The sequence below is a fragment of the Colias philodice genome, chromosome 19 (genome assembly GCF_061535455.1).
Source record: "Colias philodice isolate Cphi_HAF_F1 chromosome 19, ilColPhil1 Martin Lab GWU primary, whole genome shotgun sequence".
NCBI classification, from domain to species: domain Eukaryota; kingdom Metazoa; phylum Arthropoda; class Insecta; order Lepidoptera; family Pieridae; genus Colias; species Colias philodice.
In genome coordinates, this window is record NC_143104.1 from 6,127,804 (window position 1) to 6,154,139 (window position 26,336).

Sequence of the window (26,336 nt, forward strand, 5' to 3'; positions counted from 1 at the left end):
TGATCACATGCTTGTTCGTTGAAAATCAATCAATGAACCCGGTGGTAATGTCTCGGACATTCGTCCCGTAAAAATGGAACTTAACAAAGGCTATTCTAAAGTGGAAATTGTCTGCCGTAATATTCAAACAAAAGATAGAGATAAAAATTGATTTGATGCCACCACTAAGATGAGGTAGTTCTAGAAAACGGCTGAACGGATTTTAATTATTTTTAGTTTTTTTGATTTGTCTTCCCTTTAAATTAGAAAACTTACAAAAACCAGTCTCCCAGAGCGAGCAGCGACTAGAGGAGTAGCGTCTTGGTAAGAGATATCTTAATTTAATTAGAAAGTTAATCATCTGAAACTGGCAACACTGAACGCAAAATGATATTAGTTATAGCTAAAAAGAAAAAAAAATGCAAAGTTGGCCTGTAGGCATAATGATTTTAAGCTTAATCAGCCTGTCCCTGTAGACTCTACAGTAGACTGTCCCTGTATGCTCTACAGTGTAGAGCATAGCCACGGGCCACAGCTTACGATATGGGCCATAGCTTATGACATGGGCCACAGCTTATGACATAGGCCACTAATTATAATACTAGCTATGAAGCACTTTTTTTTAAGTGGGGAAATCTTGCATAGATACTCACAGAGAAGGAGCCGTGGGTTTGAATTTTCTCCCTTTCTTTCCAAACGGTTAAAATTGTCGAGTGTGATACACTATATTCTTTTGCCAGGTAGTTAGCTTTGAAATAATTGCGATGCGAATCTATCTCGATGATGCGAATGCGATTTTTCTTCGATATTGATTTGTTTTCTTTTTTGCGACATGTTACAATTTTCGCAGTTAACTCAACAATATGTTTTGGTGTGCCTTGTGAAAAGATAAGAAACAAACTGACTTAAGAGAAAGAGATATGACGAAGCGGGCCTTCAGGCTACTGCATGCATGTGCTTTGTTCTAAGAATTACAAAAGACCCTAAACTTTGATTACTTTTACGATAATTGCCATTGACTATTATACCGTGCCAGATGTGGATACAGTTACCTATTCAAATTGTTTACAATACAGCAGAGCCGGTCGTTCTACAGATATAATACTCCGAAAATATTAACCAAATGTGGTCGCTTAATGCGGTATGTCGTAGTAAACAATGTCGTAAAAACCAATGTTTTCGATAAGGCGGTCATATAACATTCAGCCAGGACCTTTGATTTTGGTCAATTTAACCGGTATGTTGTTCTTAACGATGTCGCCATAAACGGTTTTGACTGTATATATTCTTACAAACTTTCGTCATACGGCAACAATATTAATGGTAAGTATTCCTAAGTTTGCTAGGTATGCATCGATTCGTGCAACTTTTTAATGACAATTTCGATCGAAAACTTGTTCAAAATTATGTCGGCATTATTTAATATCACCCATACTTACTACCTGTTGTATGCAGTATGAATAGCCAAAGCATACAGACCATACTATATTATATTACAATACTTACGCTGTGAAAGCATCCACAAGTCAGTGTTGTCCTGTGGTGTTGTCATAATATTAAACGTTATAACTACCTACCTATAAAATTAGTGGCCTATGTCATAAGCTGTGGCCCATGTAAAAGTACACTTAGAGACTACTGTGGTCTGTGAACCGAAAGTTATATGCTTTAGAAAATAAGTTGTGTCTTACGGCTCTGGGATCTTACTCTATTAGCTACTATTAATTAGTATTCTGTGACGTTAATTTAGGTGAGTTAGATAAGCAAAGCAAAATTATTAATGACTTAAGCCATACCCAAAGTTCTATACTGTTGATATTTATGAGATACAATATTTTAAAAGATATTATTTTTGATATACATATTTTCAGTTTATTTGATTGTTCAAAACAATTTTGATTTTTAATTCAAGGTGTGTGTGTAAGAAAAATAAAAGCATCAATATATTCTCACGATTTATTTCAAATAACATTGACATTCCAAATACAACGTTCTCGTGTATCGCCACAATACCAAATGTACGCGCGTACACAATACAAACTTATTTGATTAGATTCTTATAACTAAATGTAAATAACACTGAAGATCAGAACTTACGCTTAATTGCACCGAAATATAACAAATGCTTAAAATATAACTTACAACTATAAGAAAAGGCTAAAACAAATAGAAAAAAATATGTATTTAATTATTGCAAATAATATATTAATTATGCTCTCGTAATAAATATACAATTTAAAAATTAAAATTGGACAAAATATAAGCTTGGTCAATTCGTTCAATACTTACTCTACGCGAATAAATCTTAATAAAACTAGTTACACAATAGGACGAAAACATCGGAACCGTAGCTAACCGAAGGAATAATTCATCGATCTCATATATTATATATTTCGTGTATAAAATAAAACAAGAATCTATAAAATAATTAATTAATAGAGACGTTACAAAATTAGATATCGTTGATTGCCCCGTTGACGACGAAACTGTTCACTTCCGAAGTATTCCTCCCATCAAAGTCGGACACCTCTTCGACAAGTATATCTTCATTCTTGACGGGAACGAGCGGGAACGCGTCGAGCAGTTCGCCGATCTTGCGGCCGGTGGCGAGTAAGTCCGCGAGGAAGTTAGCGTTCAGTTGCCTGTCTAGTTTCGCTTCTATTTTGACGTGTTCGTAATTTTCCTCCTTGATGATGGGGGCGAGGTAGTCTTTCCCGTCGTCGTAGTCGAAGTGTGTTTTCATGCGTTTCTTGTTTGGTGGCCAGTCCTCGTCGATGGGCAGGTCTACGTAACCCGCCGGTAGTGGGGGTTGTGGGGCCTCGCGGGCCGCCGGGTAGTCGTGGTCCGAGTGCGCGCGGTTGAACGTGATCAGCTCCTCCATGTTGAACTCGCCGTCGTCTATTACGGTCTCGTCGAGCACCATTTCTGTTGGAAAATGTATGGTTAGATATTTGGATAGTGAATTGGAGTTTACTAGACAATACATATTTGAAAATATGTAAATATATAATAATAATCGATACAATACGTATGTCTGTTTTTATTTAATTTCCTATACATCATTTAAAAATAATAAGGCTAATAAGGCACAATAAACCCATATGCAACTGCACTGATATTTATAAATTAACCATCAAATATAAGAAAAAATATACTAATGCTATAAAGCAAAAGCAAGACCATTTTAATACACAATTAACAATTATGTTGCATACAACGTTATTAAACACATAAGTGACATAAGAATTCCCAATTTGTTATTTAAAAGGGAGAGTTATTATAAATATTTAATTTTATAGATTATTTATCACGTTTCAGTACTATGCGCTTGATACGCTTATCAGAGCTTATCTTGCTTGTCAACGCTCGTTTAGTTAAAAGATACACTTTTTATGTATGTACTTTAGGCGCCGCTTACCCGCATGTTTTTTGTATTCATAACAAGTGCCAGTTGCCTAATTTCTACATGAATTGATAAACGACCAAGTGCAACGAAACACATGCACTCATGAAAATAAATGTGTACGATGTACGTTGCTTATTTACATTTTGTTATAAAGTAAAATTTTAATTATTAATGTATACTAAATTAATAATACATAATTATAAATAAAAGGCTGTCAACTCAAATATTTTAGCTTGTAATTCTATTCCACTAATTTAAAATTCGGCTAAGGGCCGATTTTTCAATGCTTAACGCTGCGGGCAATTAGAATACGTTTTTAAAATGGTAGTTTTATACATTATTCGACGAATAAGTTTTATCCAAGCATTGAAAAATTGGCCCTAAATATACTTACATAAAAATTTGAATCTATTGAGATGAAATATTCAAAGTAAAATATAAAAAAAAACTATCACAGTTTTTGAAGTGGTTAGATAAGCGGACGATTCGGTCGAGTGATAGTAACTTTCGTTTGCGTAATTGCTGCAACTGTTATCAGTTTTATTACGTAATTGTTTTTCAGACGGTTTACGAAAACTTGCTTTTAACCTGTGTGGTTTGTTTTTAAATGTCAATAGTCTTGTTTAATGAAACGAATTATCGAAGGATTGTTACGACGGCATGATAAAACCAATCTAGATAACATATCAAAAACAAGTACAACACTTTATTTTTAGCCTTTTTATTTAAATTAAATAATGCTTCCAGTTAAAAATATATTATTCATATAGAATTCTGTAATACATTAAAACAATTTGCCTTCAAAAGAAAGTTTAAATCTGCTCAGCTTTGGAAAGTGCTTTTAATGTTTCGCTGCGAATTTCTGCACTCCGAAGTTAAACAGTTACGAATATATTGGACCTCCACTGAAGTCTGCCTTTCACTTTACAGTTGAAAGATCACGGAATAACTCATTGGTCATAGTTTCCCTTCTAAATTCAATTCTTGAAATAAGAGCTATATTTAAAATAAATACCGCTACATAAAGTTTTTACTTCAAATATTTTTATTACGTATTTATTTATTGCCTATATATAAATTTCTGTTTATAAATGATACTCAATTAGCTGTTGGTATACATAGTGGTATACCGTATATTTACCCTAACAGCATTTCAATAATTTAAATATATTATACTAATTTAAAATTGAGAAAAACGGTTGTATTTGTTTGTAATAAATACCATAAAATATTTTGCAAATAAATGTGAACATTGATTGTATCGACGAAAACCTATATTATTTATAACTTTAAACATTACAAGAATTACATGTTCACGATTAGATAACTCAGATCTATATGTATAAATTTATTTAAGTACTTAATAATTATCATAATATTATGTCTGTAACTTATATTTTGGAGAGCGGATGTTTATGAGTTTTGGTTTGTTGGTCGAATCTACCTTGATAAGCATAATGAATATTTAGATATCGGAACTCTATACTCCCACCATTGGTATTCTAAGCTCATTGGAGGTTATAGTTTTGCATACGCTGAGTACATATAAAATACTTATAAAATTCCAGATGCATTTTTTTTTTCAAGAAGATGAATTCTTAAAACTCTTTATGTACACCCCTAACAAGCAATCCGCCCAACTTTACCACCCGCACGTGAACTATTGTTTAATATTATGTTTTCAAAGACAAAATGCTCACATTAGCGAAGCGTTATATGCAGGTTGCGCGAAGGTACAGAAGAAAACATGAATTTTAATCCATCAGGCCCCGGAATCACAGACACAATAGAAAATCTATTGTGTCGCGGTCGGATCTGGCCTCTCGGTGGTTGAGAGGTTAAGGAAAAATTTAGCATAAAATTTAGCAGGAAAAATTGTTGGCGTAATTTTGTTTTTTTTTAAGTATTTATTACGTGATCAGAGTATGCATGACTACAAGTACCTTCGTGCTTAGTATACTGATAGTGGGACACCCTGTATAGGAGGCAACTAGATGGTTCATAAATGAACCCATATCTCTATCCGGCGCGGCGAGGACTGTTGGTTATTAAATAACCTTTTCTACTATCTAGTTCTAATATTATAATCAGTGATTAGAACCAATCAAAAAGTTTCGATTTATTGATTGGTTCTACACACAAGATGAAAATATCGCGAGGAAACCGGCATGCCCAAGAATTAAAATGTTTGACATTTAACATCTGCAATTGTATTCTTTTTATATCACAGTGATTAACTATAAGTTATTGTTTATATATTTACTCCGTTGTAACTGCTTGAAATGTTTGCTTACCACCAGGCAATGCGTCTGCTCGTTTGCCACCCTATAAACATTAAAAAAGAGCGTGTGTTCCGAGTACATATGTCAGAAGTGAAACATCTTTGATAAGAAGATCAAAGATACCAAAGATGACGTTTACCATGGTTTTATTAAACCTCATAATACATTTTTTATATTAAACATAAACTCACTATTGGTAGCGGACAGCAGTGCTCGCGTGATAGCCGGCGAGTTGGCCGGTACTTGCATCTGCGCTTGCCCGTGCCCGTGTCTCTCATGTCTCAGCGACGGCAGCGCCACGAGCGCGACGGAGAGCAGCAGAACTAGCAGACACGTGGCCGGCTGGGCCTTGCCCGGCGCGCCGGCCGACACGCCCGTCAGCACCTTCTGGAATAGTGGACAATGTTCTAGAATGTTCTAGAATGTTGAGGTTAAAGCGCGTCACACACGGTGAAGATACTATAATATTTTATGTTAAGATTCTCTAATATAAAATATTACAGTATCTTAAGATATCCGGTATCAACCGCCATCCTGTTACAAATGACCCGAAATTTTGTGTCAGTGTTTCGGGTCATTTGTAACAGGATGGCGATTCTACAGGGGTCTTAGTACGCAATGACAAAAAGAAAAATGATGGTCAGAACGCTGATACCGGATACCTTAAGATACTGTAATATTTTATAATTAGAGAATGTTAACATAAAATATTATAGTATCTTCACCGTGTGTGACGCGCTTAAAAGAGAGGTGCCGTGATGACACCGGTGGTGAACATCTTCTGGATTGTTTGATAACGTTTTAGAATGTTTAGTACAAAATAAAGTTTTTGAATAATCTGCACCTACTCTATATTATATGAGTCGTACTTATGGACAAGATCGTTAGAATATTTTGGCATGTTTTTTTTCTCTACATAGTACAGAAATACGCTCGCCTCGTCACTAGTGCACGGATTAAAACAAAATCATCTATTAAAAAATATTTAATGCCCTTTTGTAAATTAAGAAGCAACATTTAGGAACAATCAGATTAAATTTTAGATGAAAATGTTCTTTGCTTATTATTGTATAAGTAAATTAATCAATTCACTTCAGTAAACCTTGAAATCGAAACCAATCTCCCGTTTATATAAATTTACGTAAATGAATTCTGAATATTACATCAATGAAATTTAAACTCAGTTGAGGAAGTAGACAAACTGAAATCCAAATTTAACAATAGCGAGACAAAAAGTTTTGCAATCTGACGAAACAAATATAAAGTTTCAATTGACGAACATTTCTATTGAAAGTATGCTCGAGTTAACTCAACGACAACAATCCTTTATTTTGTACGAAATTAGACACAATTATTTCAAAAGACCCTTTTGTATCAACGTGTGAAAACATATTTTATTTAACTCAAATAAACTAATTCTAACTTTTACTCCGCCCGCTCCAATTTCTGGTTTATTATTACTTGTTTTCAAAAAATTAATTAACCCTTAATTCACTACCTGAGTCCATTGGACTCACATCAAACTTTCAAACTATTATAATTTTTTCCCCTAGTGACTTATTTCCTCCACCGTCTCAGTACCTTCCTACAGTGACGCGGGCACCGAGGTAGCGAGAGTACGTGCGTCTGCGCTGCGTAATTGGTAAGTTATTACGTCGAGTGAGTCCCATGGACTCATACTAGTGAATTAAGTAATATTTTATTAATTTGTTTCGATTCTTAAATGTTGCTTATTTGTCGTATTAATGATATAAAAATATGTATTTTAATTTTTGTTGTTTTTATAGGTTTGTAAAATGTAATTTGATGACACGTCTGCACAGTACACGTTTGCCACGACAACTTCGCTGCTCGATTTCATATATCATGAAAAGAGACATTCCTGAAGATGCGAGCCACTCTGAAACCGAAGACAAGTTATCTAGGACAGAAAGAAAGTATTGTTATCTATGTAATTACAAAAAGAGATCAAAGACTGCATATTTATGCACTAGATGTCTGAAGCCTGTATGTTTGAGTTGCTCAAAAAAGGTATGCCGTCGTTGCCTATAATCGGTGGTAAATACCCCATGCACGTTTTTTTTCTTTGTATAGAAGCGTACATTTTTGTTGTTTATTTTCGGTTTTGTATTCCTTTAGAAGTCTTATAAAATTAAAAAGAGTTATTAGTTAAAAATATTTGCTATTATTGTAGAGCTTTGAAAATAACTCTGTTTTTTAAGACTGTTAGAATAAGTTTTTCTTATTTTTAAGAGTATTTCAGAAGTTTAACCAGTTTTGTTATTTTTTTGTAGTGCCTTAATAAACATTTAAAAATAATAATAAAAAAAATTAATAAAAAAAAGAGTTTTATTTGAAAAAACCACGCCAAGAAAATATATGAGTCCAGTGGACTCATGGAAGCTGTTTATGTTAGCAAATTTCACCTAGTGAATTGAGGGTTAAGGCTACACTGTTAAATTTTTATGATAAATCATAAAATGATAAAAAAGAACTATTTTTTGTATGTATCAAGTGTGAATATAAATAAAATTTTACCTGTATTCTTTTAAGTTGCTGCGATAGGGACTGATTCTGTGACTGAAGCAGTTTAATCCTCCTCATTAGGGTCTGGTTTTCGGCCGTGCATTGTTTAACCCTAAAATTAAATTGCGTGTTAAAATACTATATAATAATACGTTTTCCCATGATGCGAACACGAAAATATATCATTATAATGCACTTATAAAGACTAACAGGTTTTTCTCAAACAGATATTTTGAAAAATGTATAAGGCAACTATTATAAAGTTGGTAACATAAATGAATTGCTCTTGTTGCATAAGAAAAATAAAAAGGTTTTAGAATTTGTTTGGATATAATCGTATAGGAGCTACCAACGTTGACAAGTGAGCATTTTAGTATAGTTGGTTCTTTGATATACTGTTCCTCTTGCTATTTCGGTTAGAGTCCGGGCTGTCTGGCTGGTCGCAGTGGTTGCGTTTTTTAGTGCGCATCTCATCTGCACAGGATAATTTCCTTAATTTAAAGTCATTTTTTAACGCGTAATTTTTAATATTTTACCTTTAGATAGATCCATTAGACATAATTTTTTTATTGCAAGACGTTTTTTTCGTTGTTAAATAGGTGCCAGACGCAATTTTTTATTTCGTTTTTATAAAAAATTCAAATTATTTTAGAATGTCTGTAAATTTCATATTATGTTCTTCAAACATAATATAATCTAAAATTAATTAGCCAGACGCTAATTCGATTGTTAAGTATTAAATAATGTGTATAAATAAAAAAAAGTAATGAAGCATGCAGCTCATCAGCTAGTGTATTTTAACTATGCGACAGGAAATAATTGCAAGAATACAATATTATTTACACTTGTTCTTATAAATAAAAGCTAAAATGAAAAAAAATAAACATAAAAGTGAAAAATAAATTAAAGTTACCATACATTGAAAAGAATGGAATAAAAACTTTATCAATGAAGGTTAAACAATTACATTGTTAAATTTAAAAAGCCATCTTCATAATCATCATCATCATCATCTTTCCTCACACTGTCAGAATTATTTATGTTATCGTCTAAGGAATTGTTATTGTTTTCCAATATTCCATCATCTGTAAACAACTAGAAAGTTTGTTTCAATATTGATGTACACACGTACACACACACAACACACACACACCACACCACACACGACACACACACGTGAACACACACACACTCGCATGTTTAAGTTTGTATTGAATTTAACTAAAGTAGTTAGCATGAATTTATATAGGTATACTAGCGGTCCGCCCCGGCTTCGCCCGTATGGTACCTACATGTATAAACTATTCTATCTCTCAAGTTGGATCGAACTGCACATGGTGTGCGAATTTTATTATAATCGGTTAAGTGGTTTAGGAGTCCATTGAGGACAAACATTATGACACGAGATTTATGTATATATATTAAGAATTAAGATTAATGAATTAATATTGTTATCATCATCACTACATAGTATAAAACAAAGTCGCTTTCTCTGTCCCTATGTCTCTTTAAATCTTTGAAACTACGCAACGGATTTTGATGTGGTTTTTTTAAATAGATAGAGTGATTCAAGTGGGGGGTTTATAATATGTATAATAACATCCATTAAATAGTGGAGAAGTACTGTTATTTTTGAGGTTTCTAATGTGATTTCGTAAATAATTACATTTTTTCCACTTACAGTGCAAACGCAGGCACCCTACGAGTTTTATCAAAATAATGTACTAACTATAGTACACATTGAAAAGGTCTACAGAAAAGTCCGTGATGGTATATGTCTATCTCTTATGGATAACCCACAATAACTTTTTTTGTCATTTACTTTTTACGACAAATATGGCTAACTTTCGAAGCGATTTTAACCAATACAGCATTAATCCTTAACCAATTATTTACATACAGATATTACAGATTTAAAAATTGCGGGACGTAGCGTTTGCGGCGGTACCAGCCGGCCGCCCGGCTATATATTTTATACCCGTGCGAAGCCGGAGCGGGCCGCTAGTTAATATTAGATATATATTAGAAAATTTAACTTGTATTGGCAACACTGTATTTTGTCTGTGGTTCTTTTTCTTCTTGTACGCGGTGTGTAATGTGTGGTATTAGGCAATGTGCTATTGGAAACAATATAAATAAGTTTATGTAATCGCTGTTTTCATTTAAACCCATAACTTAACAGTTAAGTAATAAAAAAATTGTTTTGTATAGAAGATTGTTGATGTACCCTAATAGTTTATTTTTTAGCCTAAGGAATAAAATGTACCAATGGAAGGTACTTGTTCCCACAACACAGGGAATCCTAGAGTAGGAACAATTCAATTTCTATGTATCTTATATTTTCGAAAAAAAAAGTTATTTTTTATTGTTATTTAATTTTCGCGGCCAACCCTTTCTATCTCTCTTGCACTTTAAACTATCTCTCCATATACACAATCATCAAATTGTTATACTTACCTACTTTCACTACGTTTTTATTTGTACGTATTTAATACTTAACAATCGAATTAGCGTCTGGCTAATTAATTTTAGATTATATTATGTTTGAAGAACATAATATGAAATTTACAGACATTCTAAAATAATTTGAATTTTTTATAAAAACGAAATAAAAAATTGCGTCTGGCACCTATTTAACAACGAAAAAAACGTCTTGCAATAAAAAAATTATGTCTGATGGATCTATCTAAAGGCAAAATATTAAAAATTACGCGTTAAAAAATGACTTTAAATTAAGGAAATTATCCTGTGCAGATGAGATGCGCACTAAAAAACGCAACCACTGCGACCAGCCAGACAGCCCGGACTCTAACCGAAATAGCAAGAGGAACAGTATATCAAAAAACCAACTATACTAAAATGACTTTTTTTTTAACGTTAATAGCTCCCGTACCATAAAAAATTAGAATGTTTTAATATTTTTTTTATATATATACATATTTTAATGAAAGGTATAGGAGAATATGAATAATCCTCACCTATCCTCTAACCCATCGACATACTCCTTCTTGCGTTTCCTCGAATCCTGCGCGGAAATCTTATTCCTGATCTTGCGGCGTATCCTCTTTAGTTCCCTTTCTTCATGTTTCGTGAGCGGATAACTCGTCGGCAGAGTGATGCCCTCCTTCGCCAACAATCTCCTTTCTTCGGCTGTTAGAACGAGACGGGGATAGCCATTCCGACCGTCGCTTATTTGCGTCTCCTTTTGATCTTCGTCATCGCTCCGATCGCTGCCTGAGTCATCTAAGGAAATACATGAGATTTTAACTGTCCTTTCTTAAAGATGCAAAATCCTACACGTTGGAAGTATAAACGTGGTGTTATGATGAAAGTTTTTTGCTGTAGGTCGCAACTGATTAGTCATTCTTACTTGGAAAAAATGCAAAATATGTTATGACCTTATCCACATTTTTTATCCGTCAAGCGTTATTTAATTGGCCGTTTTATTACGGGACAGTACCTGTTTACGGTGATTAAATTTTTGTATGTAATTTTAACACAAATTAACGGTTTATCAGATGCGTAATTTACAACACATCTGTCTTTCATTTCATATACTTTTCATTAAATGCGAAATAAGCAAGCGAATAATTGACAGGATTTTGATTCAATTTATAAAATACCTAAATGAACTGCATAATATCGCTAATATCTGAAATCAACACCGTATAACGAAAACAAGACTAAAGAAAGCAATTAACATTGATATAATTCGCTAACCTAGTTAGATAAAATAACTTCAAGGCCTAAATGTATCAAGCTATATCTAGAAAATGTTATTTCACCAACATAATAAATCATAATAATGCGTAAAGAAATGGGTAAGTATGTATTCAATTTATATTTCTTCGAAAGATTGTAAAGAAATGAGACAAGAGATAACTTACTTATGAAAGATATTAGATAAGTTAACGACAGAAATATAACAAATAGCCAAGTTCATAGAAAGTCGGCTTTTATACAAAAAGTCAAAATGAGAACAAAAACATTATTCACAACTGAGATATTTAACTTTTATGAGAAATCGGTCCGAAGAGTTGTAAAATAATGTTTTCATATAATTTAGTTGGAAAATTTAGATATTACATAATTTGTTAGCAAACGGATAACGGATTACCTACCATCCAGTCTTTATTTGCAACTATTTATTTTAACATAGCTAGTAGCTGGCATATATTTTATTTAATTACCTTCTTCGCAGTCAATCGACGTCATTTGATCATAACAATTAGATGTAAAACTGGTTTTATTAGACATTTAAACTTGAAATGAAACAATGGAAGTGTTTTACGCTTTCTAAACATCGGCCATCAACTTTTTAATTTCAAGCGGACAACTTATGACTCCATTCACCATTTTACGCAATATGTATCAAATACTAGCTTATCGCTCGCGTGGACATCTAGTTTTACGAGTTTTGCGATGGGACCCTAAATATTTTTTAGATTACATGTCATATTTAGTTTTATAGCAAAGCATTTGCTTTATAAAATATGAGAAATGTTTAAAGTACATATAGAAAAAATCGCACCGGCAAGGCGAAAGTCGCAGGTTCGTATCCCGCCTCGTGATGGATTTTTTTATTCTTTAAAAACTTCATGACTTTTATATGTCGCTCTATTAATCCTTTTATTATCCAATCATAGTCCTATTATAATAGCGTTACGTTAGAAAGATTAGCGCGGACAAGCAGAAAGAAGACAAGCAAAGCGACGAGGAAGGTCGGAAAAATTAAAAACATGGCTTATGAACATGTAAATAACAAAAACAATTTCACCATAGTTTTGGTTACCTAGTAACTCCCGTCGCATCAATTTTATTTAATCGTTTAGGTAAAGATATGCTAATCTTTTTTACAAACTAACGAATACATTTAACAAGTATGGCCTTGACGTAAGGTAATATTCTATGCGAGTGCAATGACCCATCAACATAACGGCACAATAAATGGGCAGCACATAGATAAAACAATTGACACCAATGAGCGGGAACGCATACAGATTGGCTTGCCCAAATTACTGATTTATTATTAATAAACCCCATTTCGTAAACATAAAGATGCTATGAGTAACTGAAAATAGATATGGAGGAAAGTAATTTTTTGACATCAACTACACTTTTCTCTTTCACACAAACAGCTTGAACTATTAATAGGTACTTTAGCACTAGGAAATCCTGGAAAAGCTGGAAAATATACCACACTATCCATCCATTTTTAAGAAACAATATTAATAATGTAAAAAAATGAACTCACCGTTGTTAGGATCATATTCACAATCGCTCCTCGCATCCTTGAAGTCTTGCAATTTGCTCTGCGACAGCAAGTTGGCGGCCGCGATCTTGATATTCGAGGCGTTCTTCAAATCCGCGGCATTTATTATCTTGATCGACTTCAAATCCTTCATGTCCTTTATCGTCACTGGCAATAATATCGATCTGGGGTTGCCAGCCATGGGAGCTACTCGTATAACTCTCCTCTGTGGTGCTACCGATTCAACTGGTTTGGAATACACTTTAGTTTGGGGGTTTATGACTTGTACGTTGGCAACTTTGAGGGGTTTCTGGGGTTGCGCTTTAACAACTAGCTGTGGCTTTTGCACTGACGTGGCCGGAATCTTGATCGTCGGTTTGAGGACTTTCGGTTGTACTGCAACTTGTGGGGTGTTGGACATGCGCCGTTTTCTAGCTACTTTTCCTAAAACAATGGCAAGAAGCTTTTAATTATAGAAGAAAGATTTAGTTTGGGGGCCTATATATGTTGAGGAAAGTATGGTTTGATAGAATTTCATTTACCTAAAATTATACTTTGTTTCTATATGTACGAATATTGTTCTTTGTCTATCAATTATAAGAACGATCTGTGGCAAACCATATTTTATATTTATGATCGGTTTTATTTTTATTTTAAAAGTTTATTTCATAAACCTCTCAAGCAAGCGCTAATATCCTAATATTAAAATTGATGTAATAAATATTAGTTTTATTGTTATTTTATTAAATGTTACAGTGTGTAAACGATACGGCTGATAGTACAGGCAGTTAATTAAACAGCGCTCATCAGATAGTCTAGGCCATCATGAAACAGGCTGATTTAACCAGTTTTCTGTGGCATATGTATACATTTTCATAGTCACGTACTTTGTTGTATGTGCACGTGTTTAATAACATAACCTATTCACGCTGTGTAATAACATCAAAACCTACGGATATCTTTATCATAACTTAGCGTCGCGATATCTTTCAGAGGCCAAAATACAATAAAGATAATTCTGCTTACTAATAAATTTATCTTTTGGCATTTAGATATGTATTAAATTGTTACTGTTTTCCGGTTGCTATACAGGTAGGAAACATTCTAAAATTTCTAAAAGACATTAGCTATTGCGATATCGAATTCATAAATGAAATTCATAAAGATGATTTATTGACTTATTGTGTTCATTGCTTGGTAAATACTAACACTAATTGTGTAACAAGATGATTTATTTTACATAAATAATAAAGTTAATTAATAAAGATCGTCCATGTACTATTTTCAATTAATTCTCGTCAGTTAATTAATACGTTTACGTAATTCTTTTATAACGTAAAGATATCTGTATTGAAACGCTACAGTAGTCAGCCAGCATACATTGCAAATATTTTAATACTATTACCATATGCCAATAACAACGTGGTGTATTGTATATAGTCTGAGTCACTAATGGTTGCATCAGACACTACCGACCAATGGAAAACGAACAAATATATTTTGCAGTAGCAGCCTTCACGGTTTAGTCATGACGACAAACCCCGTAATTATTATGTTATTGTTTTTATCACGATTATTATGTGTAAGGTTTTACTTGTATCGCTAGTATTAAGGATATATGAGAGAAATTTCCCTGTGATGACAAAATTAAGCCTCAAAAACACATTTTGACCTACTTAACACAAAACAAAGGGCATTTATAACCTTAATCGAAATTAAAGACAAACAACATAAAATATGTATTACGAAATAACTGAACCAAGGCTAAGCTATAAACACTTGTACAAACTAACCTGGACTATGGAATGTATTGTCGTTGATGAAGCTTGGTACCACATTCTGTTCGAAGTCCAATATATCGAAGGCATCTTGGTCCGTGGAACTGTTGGAGGCGTCGCTAGTGTTTTGTATGATCACATCTTGAGCGTTACCAGGACTCATGGGTTCGAGGTTCGCTGAATTAACATCTTCGTCGCATGAATTCTGAATGAGAAACGGCGATAGTTGTTGTTCGAAGTCGCTAAAACAAAAGTATTTACCTATTTAAAAATTACGCTGGATATTATAGATCAAGAGCCCACGACGGCCAGACATTCCTTTCTTTAATAAAGTTGAAAGTTTCTCTGTGTATGTCTCCGATACAGATAAGAACGACTTATTCCATTGAAAAGTTACATTTGGGATTGCATTTTTTAGAGGACGCAATTTTATTTTTTTGATGTGTAGGGGGGTTCAGTGTGAAGCTATCACCAAGTTTGTGGGGTCGCCACCCTTGTCCCACGGCCGCCATCTTGAAAATAGCGGTTGAAATGGTTTTTACGATATATCTCTTAAACTATTTATCTGATAAAAAAAATTGTTAGCATTATTTGTTGCAAATTAAATTTTCTACAACTTTTGTCCAGTAACTTTTTGTCGTAGAACTATTAATAAAAAAGTTATAAGCGAAAACGTTCAGAAATAAGAGCTTTTTATATTTTTCACATCAAAAACATAAAATTGCGTCCTCTAAAAACTGCAAGGTTAGGCCTAAAAAATGTAACATTTCAATGGAGTAACTAGCGATTATCAAGTCTGGGTTGTACTTTGGCAGGAAACAGGTAGTAATGATGACTTTTTTATTGTGTCATCGAGATACGTGAAATTCCATCAACATAAGTCCCCGTAAAAGATATGTTAATAACTTTATTACTTATATATTATACTATTATTTTTTTAATAATTATAGTTAACTAATGTTTTTAGTGGGTTATTTAATATTTGTTACGCTTTTAGGTAGTTATGTGAATTTGATGATATGTTAGTTATTTTTTAAATGTGTCTGGCTAGATGTAAGAACCATGAAAACTGTCTGGCTCTTAAGGGGGGTTAGGCGGTCAGCAAAAATTCAGCTATTCGGGCCTGAGGTAAGCGGTGAGGGGGTCCGCGTTTAGTATGGAATCAACGTGCTCGAAACTGAAAATCGTAAGCGCCATTCACATTTTTATCAAAATTGAATGAAAATATTTAGTATTTTCTAAATCTAAAACAGTCACGAAATCGAGAAGGTAAATACCTATGTATTTGTGATTTTATACGAATTATTATCGTAAAATACAGTTGTAATGAGAATTTATATGATATTTTAGAGGTAACTTCAGGATTTTTTTTTATCGAGCAAAATTTTTCCAATCGTGTTTTGGAAACAGTCATCCCATCACACATACGTTCTGTTATACCTCGTGTGTTCATAAGTTTTGAGACGAACTTTGTAGTTAAAAAATAAGATAAAATATCACTGGCTGATATTTATTTCTTTTTCCAATTTTGAATTTGGAATGTTTACTTTTATTTCCTTTGATTTTCAAATTAATTTCTTTCAATTTTCTCGTGATGGAGGGAACTAAAGAATTACGTGCGACCGTGATTTGGCTGTATAAGGCGGGGAAAAAACCAATGGAGATTTTCCGTGAGGTGAAAATTTTTGGTGTGAGCCGTAACTTCGTGTATTACACTATCAAACGATACAAGGAGACTAATTCTTTGCAAGATCGCTAAAGAAGTGGCCGGCCACGCTCTGTGAGGACGCCTGCGAACATCAAAATCATCAGAGAGCGACTTCGCCGAAATCCATGTCGCACTCAGAAAAAACTCGCACTGCAGACTGATATTTCGCGCGTATCAATCAACAGAATACTGAAATATGATCTTAAGGTAAAGGCGTACAGCCGTAGGAAAATTCACTTTTTAAACGACCGCCTTCGTAAATTGCGACGCGAACGTTGTCCTATACTGCTTAGGAGACACGATGCGAGGGAGATACTCTTTACTGATGAGGAAATCTTTACTGTCGAAGAAAAGTTCAACCGACAAAACAATAAAGTGTATGCCAAAAGTAGCAAGGACGTCCCACCTTCAGCACGGAATGTCTTGCGTACTCATCATCCGGCTAGTGTGATGGTATGGTGGGGAGTTTCGTATGAAGGTGTCACTCCGCTGCATTTCTGCCAACAAGGTGTCAAGGTGAAAGCCAAGAATTATCAAAGTGATATTTTAGAAGTTGTTGTAAAACCCCTGTCTCATACTTTATTTCACAACAAGGATTGGGTTTTCCAGCAAGACTCAGCGCCATCTCATAAGGCAAAAACCACCCAAGCTTGGTTGAAGGAGAATGTGCCTGCCTTCATTGCGGCTAACGAATGGCCCTCCTCCAGCCCCGACCTCAACCCGCTGGATTATTCTTTATGCACTGAATTAGAGCTCAGGGCCTGCCGAAAGTACCACCGTAACTTGGAGTCACTGAAGCGAGATCTTGTCCGAGAGGCAAAACGAATTCCATTGGAAAAGATTCGTGCCGCTATAGATGACTGGCCAAATCGTCTGAGGGCCTGTATAAAAAATAAGGGTGGACATTTTGAGTGATAATGAAAGTTTATTGTTTGTTATTACTCACTTAATATCTTGTATAAATTTTAGAATTATAAGTTAAATATTACAAAAGATATGCAACTTTTATTTCGTCTCAAAACTTATGAACACACGAGGTACATATTAGAAATTTCAGTGCGAAAAAACTTCAATATTTTCAATTATAGCTCATAGAAAACAGTCCATTTTTTCGTTTTCACCTACTAAGGGCCCTTAAGGTAACATCTTTTTATAGGTTCCCAAGTAACATATATAAAATTTAGCTTTTAAACTATAATGAAAGTTAGGTACAATTTTATACACCTTTACTACCTGTTTCCTGCCAAAGTAACCACAACCCAGACTTGATAATCGCTAGTCGTTCTTATCTGTATCGGAGACATATACAGAGAAACTTTCAACTTTATTAAAGAAAGGAATGTCTGGCCGTCGTGGGCTCTTGTATTATTAAACTAATACAGACCTAATATTTCGGGCAATAAGTTCGAAGATATGTGATATGTATGTTAGTTTATTTTCGCTTTTATTAATTTTCAATATTCAATGCTACCTCTACTACGCACATTTTTAGTAGGTACATAAAATCTTTACAAAGTAATTCCTTGAAAACATATCGATATCGCAAAGCATGGATATCAATAATGAACTATGAACACGTAAATTGTTAATTTAATACGCTCGATATCAATGTTATTTCTTCGATGCACAATTTTCACTCTCGCTCGTATTTTGACATTTCCCTTTTCGTCAAGGTGAGTTGCATGCTTGTAAGAACACCATAACTTGCAGTTGGCTCGGCCAGGAAGCGAGTCCATATACGACAATGCGAAAGCAAACAATAAGGAAGAAAATTGGTAAAAGCTATAGGTAAAAATTATATCGAAATTAAATTGTATAAAAGAGCTATAATAAAAACGAGAATAAAACTCGTTTTTCAAATATCTAACTTACGTACATTTACATAACTAACATAAAATATAGCGTATTCGATAATGCCCAAAAAAGAAAACTGGTTTAAAACCTGTTGATTTTCGGCGGGAATGAGTATAAGATGTGCTCTTAGAAAGTGATATCAAGCCTTGAACCTGATTATTTAAGAATATTTTAAATTTTATGTATATCACATACAGTGTCATCATCTAAACTCCCTGTATTACTATCATTATTGGGGCAATTATAGAAAAATATCGATAAATTCATCCACAATCATAATAACTCAACAACAAAATTATAATATCAAGGTGAAGAAAAGAATATTATATTGTAACAAAGATAGAGAAGATATGACTAGCAAGTTGATACGTATAGGTATTTCAAGATAACATAGTGACCTCGATGTCATATCGATTGTTGCAATAGCGACACTTTATTTATATGTAATGTAAGTTCTTTAATTCAGAGACTTGACTATTTCAAAATATATGTCTAAGACTGTAGTATGAAATTGCAAAGCGAGAATAATTGAAGCTGACCGTATAAAATTAAATATTTCTATGAGAATGTTTACCATATACGGGTTGTTTAAACGCTTAAAATTCTAATCAAAGTAGGACATACTATTCAGGTTTCAATACGTATTCTAATTGATATTACTAATGACTTTTCTACTTAGAAGTGATTGCATTAGTTGCGTTTTTTAATCATGAGATTATTTGATGTCGCCTAGTAATAATAAAGGTTTAATTAGGTATAATTTAATTATTGTTATTAATTACATAGTCCTAAATGAGTTCAAAAATATTCTAAGGTGCAATCATACAGTTATTTTTAAAAGTTATGGGTAATTAGGGCAAGCTAAACATTTTTCGGCATACATAATTAGGTACCTAGGCACCTAGCATCATTTTAACTTGAGAATGTTTATAAAAAAATAATAATATATGTACATAAAGGCTATAGACCTGACCAGCACTTGGTTTGAATACCGTTAGCTTATTTAAGTTCAAGTGATTCATCGTCATGCATACCGACAGGTGTGATTAGAATTCTAACTTCTTTCTGAATAGAAATGTTTAATTTATGTTAAGAAATAAGAAAAATAATGCAAACAAATGCAATCAATTTACATATAAATTCGGCGTTCCCACGGTACTTACTGTACATGATGCACTTTAATTTATTAGAATATACGAATTAAATCTCCACAAGATTCTAATTTCTAATAATAAAAAGTATGAAACCTCCAAAGAGGCATTATTATTTTTTTATTGGTCTAGTAACTTATAATTTACTTGTTAGGCAGGTAAATTCATATAAAACCAAGCCTTACATTAATCCAGAACATAATTTATCTATAAACAAAATGTTTAAATAGATCCAACAACATGATTAAGTTACCAGCATCCAACATTCGCATGCTCTATACATTTATTCTTTACGTAGGTACTTTTGGGGTCGCTGGTACCTACTGATTACGCTTTGAAAGTGGTTCACTGTATTGTGTAATTAGTCCATTGAATGAGTCCCTCCAAGGGGGGTCTAGAGTGCGTGAGTTAGTAACGTAAGATGTTTCTTCGGAAACATGTCAAGAGTCCCTAGGTAATAAACATACTAAAACCCCGGGCCACTAGGAGGAGCCCCGGAGTGGGGGGAGGGGGGAAATGGGTCCATTTTTTCATTTTTCGCTTAAATCTCAAAAACGGTACATGTTAGAGAAAAACTTTCAAGGAAAAATTGAAAGGCCATAAAGTTATCTACAAGTTGTACCTGAATCATTTTTTCCTATATCCTACCGTTTCTGAGTTATACGCAGTAAAACATGATTTTGGCTCAAACAATTTCAACATCAATCGATCAAAAAATATTTCTTTCTTCCAAAAAACTCAAATGTGCAACTTGTGACCAGTACTGATAGATTGCTCTTAATTAGGTCTATAATTGGTAAAATAAACACATTCCTCCATGGAAGCCTTTAGGAGGAATCGATTGTCAAAATATTATATTAGGGCAGTTTGAGTTACTGAACTTGATCTTTTTATTTTTTTCTTCCAAAAAACTCAAAAGTGCAACTTGTGACCGGTACAGATAGATTGCTCATAATTAGGTCTATCATTGCTAAAAATACCAGATTCCACCACGGAGGCGTTTACGGGGAATTGAATTTTATCAGGGTAGTTACGATACATGAACTTTTTATTTTTTTTCTTCCAAAAAGCTCAAAAGTGCAACTTGTGACCGGTACAGATAGATTGCTCATAATTAGGTCTATCATTGATAAAAATACCAGATTCCACCATGGAGGCGTTTACGGGGAATTGAATTTTATTAGGGTAGTTAGTTAAAAAGTTCATGTATCGTAACTACCCTAATAAAATTCAATACCTCCTATCCTTTGAGTTTTTTGGAAGAAAGAAATATTTTTTGATCGATTGATGTGGAAATTGTTTGAGCCAAAATCATGTTTTACTGCGTATAACTCAGAAACGGTAGGATATAGGAAAAAATGATTCAGGTACAACTTGTAGATAATTTTATGGCCTTTCAACTTTTCCTTGAAAGTTTTTCTCTAACATGTACCGTTTTTGAGATTTAAGCGAAAAATGAAAAAATGGACCCATTTTCCCCCTCCCCCCACTCCGGGGCTCCTCCTAGTGGCCCGGGGTTTTAGTATGTTTATTACCTAGGGACTCTTGACATGTTTCCGAAGAAACATCTTACGTTACTAACTCACGCACTCTAGAACTTTTTATTCAATGGACTAAATATGATGATATCGTTTAAATTTTAAACATCATAATAATATTATCTAATAGTTTTTTTATAATTTTAGGTACATTTTTATTTTTTATTTTATTATAAAATTTTAAAGAATATATATAAACATTATTAAAAAAATTACTAAGTATGTATTAATTTATTGAGCTTAGTGTGTAGGTACTTTGATAAATTTTTCTATTTGTACTTAATAGTTAATACGCATAAAAAATTCGTTAATCGTCGAAGTCAAACATCGTGAATAATTTACTTGGAAAATTCTCACTATATAAGATTTGCATACCATTTTACATAATAAGCAAGCTTAGATCTAAAGGTCAAGCAGTAAGGTTGAGTTTAATGATAACTTACATCACTGGGCAATTTATCATCTTAGAAAATGTTTACTTTTTAATGTGACACGATTGAACAGTGTATAAAGTGCAAATTGACACATGCCAGTGCAGTTTTAATGCTGTTATTGAGATAATAAGTGTGTCATAGTAACAATTGTTTGGTAATTTTTATTAGAATGCATGTAGGAAGCTTAATCATAATATGTGACGCTCCATATTATCAACGAAATATGACCCATTTCACAATGGGTTTTAAATGGTGCATTCATTTGGCCACAGATAAATAATAACCATCAGCTATTTAAGCTTGTTTAGTTTGTTATACTTGCTATAGACTATAATGCATTTAGCAAATGTTGTATTTAAAATGATTACTCAATGTAAGTAGAACAAACATATTTTCTTTGTCATAATATAACATGAAGAACCAAATAACCAAGTCAGCATTCCAAGATTAAGCATTAATTTTTGCTTAATCAGCCAATTATTTATATGAAATAAGCGAAAGTTTTCAAATGTGTGTTTACATCACATGTCATCATCTTTTTTGTACACAATATGAAAGAAATTTTAATGACTTCTTCTATAAGTGTAACTTATATTTTTCCAAACTTAACCATTTAAAAAGCTCCTCTCACATTGCCTCCTGTCACTTTTCCTAAATAATCATACTAAATCTAGGCTAATACATATTATAAAGCTGAAGAGTTTGTTTGTTTGTTCGAACGTGCTAATCTCGGGAACTACTGATCCGATTTGAAAAATTCGGTGTTTGATAGCCCATTCACCTAAGGAAGGAAGGCATAGGTTATATATCATCTCGCTAAGACCAACAGAAGCGGACCACTGCAGGTAAACCGCGGAGCACAACTAGTAATGTATAAAACAGACCACCAAATAACACTAATATGTAATAATTACGTATAAACTCACAATTCTGTTTGATCAGTGGACACACCACTATCTGAACTGGAACTACTGAGTCCTTCTGGCTGCGATACATTGTCAGGGCACAGGTTAAAGTCCGGCATAGACTCCCCGAGGAAGTCCAACGAGCCCTGCTCTAGAGAGAATATGTTCTCTAGAAGATCATCAGTTGACGTCTGCCAGGAGTCAGACTGTAAAGAATGGTATTATGAATTAAAACTGAAACTAATTGGACATAATATCTAGTGATGGTTAATTATTCAACATATTGCTCCATTTTTAAAGATTATGGGCATTACGGTCATGTTTATAAATTATTTTTTTTTGCTTTAAGAATAACAGAATGACCGAATGACATATAACCTAATACGAGATAATTCGTCATATGCTTTGAGAGAACTTAATGGTATTTATAAACTCATTGTAAAGATGAGTTATGCAAAATTATAATAAAATAAATTGTATCTTCTACACTATATGTAGAAAATTTCATAATAGCGCAGCGGTTTAAACTAAGTATTATGTGGACATATTTGTGTCCATCAATCTTTGTGTATAATATCAAATTAAGAAGATAACATCAACATTAGTGAAAACACTGAAAAAAGCAACTGATTGTTAGTTGTTACATATTATTAACTCATCCCATTAAACAAACTCATATTCATACAGGTAAAAACTATTATTCATAATGATCTGATATAATTAAATTTATCATACATTACTAATTAAGATTCACTGCAATTAGTTAATGATGTAATTTATCACAATATGTATGTTTTCTTGTTACAAAAATAAAATAAAATTATCAGATTCTGAATACTTATTTTATGTAAATTGTTTTCTGTATAATAAAGATATGTTTAGAAAAATAAAATATACCTATGTAAGAGAAAATAAAAAAATATGTTTTAAATCTATATATATGTAGTTGTTTTTTATTAATAAACGGAGCAGTTTCAGAGCACCTTTTACTTAGTTACATGAAATTTACTTTCATTTCATACTTTTACTTTGAGATATAAAGTGAAAGGTGATGCATTTTATGCATAATTTAATTAGGTTATTTTAACTTGCTTCCCCTTTTCTACAATATTTATTAACAATTGAAAATATTAATTAACCAAGAAAACTCTCAACAACACTTTTACCCATACGTCACATAAGTAGCTAAAAGTGGTTTATAAAATTAAGTGCAGCATAATGTTTAAACTGGTTCGATGCAGACAAATGTTTGTCATTATATAATTCCTATTAGATCTGTAAAAAAGTCTGACTATTGTTTTGTAAAATTTAATTTAAATATAAACAAGAATAGTCCTCAACTATCTATAAACTCCAAGAGTTATATTGAATAATAGAAATAACCAAATAAGTGAATTACCTCAAACAATGATAAAAGGTCTAGTTTCTTATCCATTTTGAAGGATAATTTTGCATGGATATTACATCAACACATTAAATCCAACCAAACAAACCACACATATATTCTACAAGAGAGTCTTCACTAGTTATTTTCACTAGAAATAATAACTTAATATATTTTCTGTTATGAAACTGAAAAACACTGTTGAATATCCAGCTGACATATGGCTAAGAGAGCGACCGCATGGTGCCTAGCTGGCAAGCAAGCCGTGAGCACTATAACTTGTTTACGTGTTGCGTTACGCCGGGTTCTCGCACATATAATTTCGCGATTCTACCGCGACCGGCGACACTGACGGGGTAAATCCGTTTTCCGTACTGCGGCACGTTAAATACTAATTAGATAAGGAAAAACGTAGAGACTCAATAAATGGTACCGGCGCGCGGGCCACGTCCGATCCAATAACAAAATGAACGGATAACGGTAAAAGTAGGGGCATAGTCCCACGAAAGCTGTTCTACGGCTTACGCCCGTCCAAAATTCATTGCTTAACTGCGCGTCTAATAATTCGCTCGCTTCCTTTCACAATTTACACTACACATTTCACTATTATCTGACGCTCGGTGTTCACTGAACAAACGAGTCATGATATGTTATCAATAAACGACTGCGACATTGCTGATTCCTGAAAATAGTGTAAGTTATCAAATCAATGGCAATTACCAACCATATTCTGCTGAAAGCTATCCATTTTGTGATAGTCAAATGTTCCTGTATTTACTTCTTGGTCATTCCTGGAGATATATTCCAAGAAATTATTCATATCTTCGTTAACAAGCGTCATGATTTCGACGTTTCCATTTCATTATGATTTTTGTATAAAATTGTTTTTATTTAGCACTACTTATTATCCTTAATGGGGTTTCTTTAGAGAACTGCCGCACGTATTATAGGTTTTTTGTGGGTGGGGGATGGGGGGGAGGAGGGGGGGACCCTCCCACCAAAAGGGGAAAGTTAGGAAACCAATAGTTTTGGAGAAAAATCAATTTTCCTATTCTAACCTCAAAATGTATGGAATTGGTGTAACAAAAATTTTACGATACATAAATAAAATACAAACAAGTTGTGAAAACCTACGTAGTTTTTTTTATTTGAGTGGGAATCGCCCTAAAGTCGCTTCTGGCACTCGCCGGCCGCTGCCGCGGCACGCTCGCTTCGCTCGCTCGGCTCGTGCGGCAGTTCAAGAGTAAACCTAACACGCTCGTCGCTTCGCTCCTCGCTACCTATTTGGATATTAAAAATAAAAGTATAATAGTTTTTTAAGTACCTACGTAGATTTTTTTTGTTTGAGTAGGAATCGCCCTAAAATCGCTTTTGGCACTCGCCGGCCGCAGCGTAAAGTCACAGTACAGTGAAATGGAACGTCTTGGTCCGCTTTTTTGCACAACAAAACGGATAAATGCACTTTTTTCGCACAAAAAATTATTAACTTTAAAAATTAATAACTAAAAAACTACAAGTTTCCTAACGATAATATTTTGGAATTACAATCTTACATTACCTAGCTAACTAAAAATATAAATATTTCCAACAAATTCGTGCGGCAGTTAACTAAAGCCAACCCTCCTTAATAAATGTAGATTATAAATCACTGATTTTTAGCACCATTTATTAGAAAAACATTACTCCGAAGTAAATAAAACGCTATAAAAACATGACAGTTCAAGACAGCTTCCAACGTGGAAATAATGACGTCACGAAAGTCGGGCACTGTCGGACACATAGCTCAATGTTATTGGTGCGTTCAATGTTACAACTCAATTTATATCAATGCCATCTATGAGGAATCATGGAAAACTTTTGACAACCAAAACGATTCATTTTACGGTTTTTGCGCATTCACTCTCTCACACTTACAAAAAATAAAGTAACTGAATCGAATTTAAATTCTTTACATAACATGACCTGTTAATTATGTAAATAAAAAAAAATATTGTTCAAATATGTTAATTATGAAATGAAGAGAAAAAGAAAATTTTATAACCACATGTAGGAATAATTTCCTGCAACTACTCAGAGCATAATATTTATTTTTGGTTGCTAACTTTTTTAAGTAGGAGAATTTTAATTCCTATATTCTTCA

The 26,336-nt window shown here is 33.3% G+C and overlaps 1 protein-coding gene across 3 annotated transcripts; it reads right to left on the reverse strand.

Moving 5' to 3' along the window:
• Positions 1-1,921: 1,921 nt before the first annotated feature.
• On the reverse strand, positions 1,922-25,966 carry LOC149479994 (uncharacterized). Of its 3 annotated transcripts, XM_089707209.1 has the most exons (9): positions 25,818-25,966; positions 24,921-25,103; positions 22,834-23,018; positions 15,238-15,464; positions 13,448-13,888; positions 11,172-11,436; positions 8,206-8,305; positions 5,859-6,054; positions 1,922-2,904 (listed from the first exon to the last, which is right to left on the reverse strand). In XM_089707209.1, the coding sequence occupies exons 2-9, from the start codon at positions 25,035-25,037 to the stop codon at positions 2,432-2,434; spliced, it is 2,004 nt and encodes a 667-aa protein (XP_089563335.1). In that variant the 5' UTR covers positions 25,038-25,103; positions 25,818-25,966; the 3' UTR covers positions 1,922-2,431. The 3 variants fall into 3 exon arrangements, with proteins under 3 accessions (XP_089563335.1, XP_089563336.1, XP_089563337.1); XM_089707210.1 differs by lacking the exon at positions 25,818-25,966 and having other exon boundaries at positions 24,921-25,104; XM_089707211.1 differs by lacking the exons at positions 24,921-25,103; positions 25,818-25,966 and adding an exon at positions 24,212-24,670.
• Between the last annotated feature and the right edge of the window lie 370 nt (positions 25,967-26,336).

Excerpts from the sequence above, each read along its gene's own strand:
- LOC149479994 (XM_089707209.1), bottom strand. The coding sequence starts at position 25,037 with ATGACGCTTGTTAACGAAGATATGAATAATTTCTTGGAATATATCTCC. Across the intron at positions 13,889-15,237 it reads CAATACATTCCATAGTCCAG|GAAAAGTAGCTAGAAAACGG; the intron begins GTTAGTTTGTAC and ends CCATTGTTTTAG. Across the intron at positions 2,905-5,858 it reads ACTGCTGTCCGCTACCAATA|AAATGGTGCTCGACGAGACC; the intron begins GTGAGTTTATGT and ends ATTTTCCAACAG.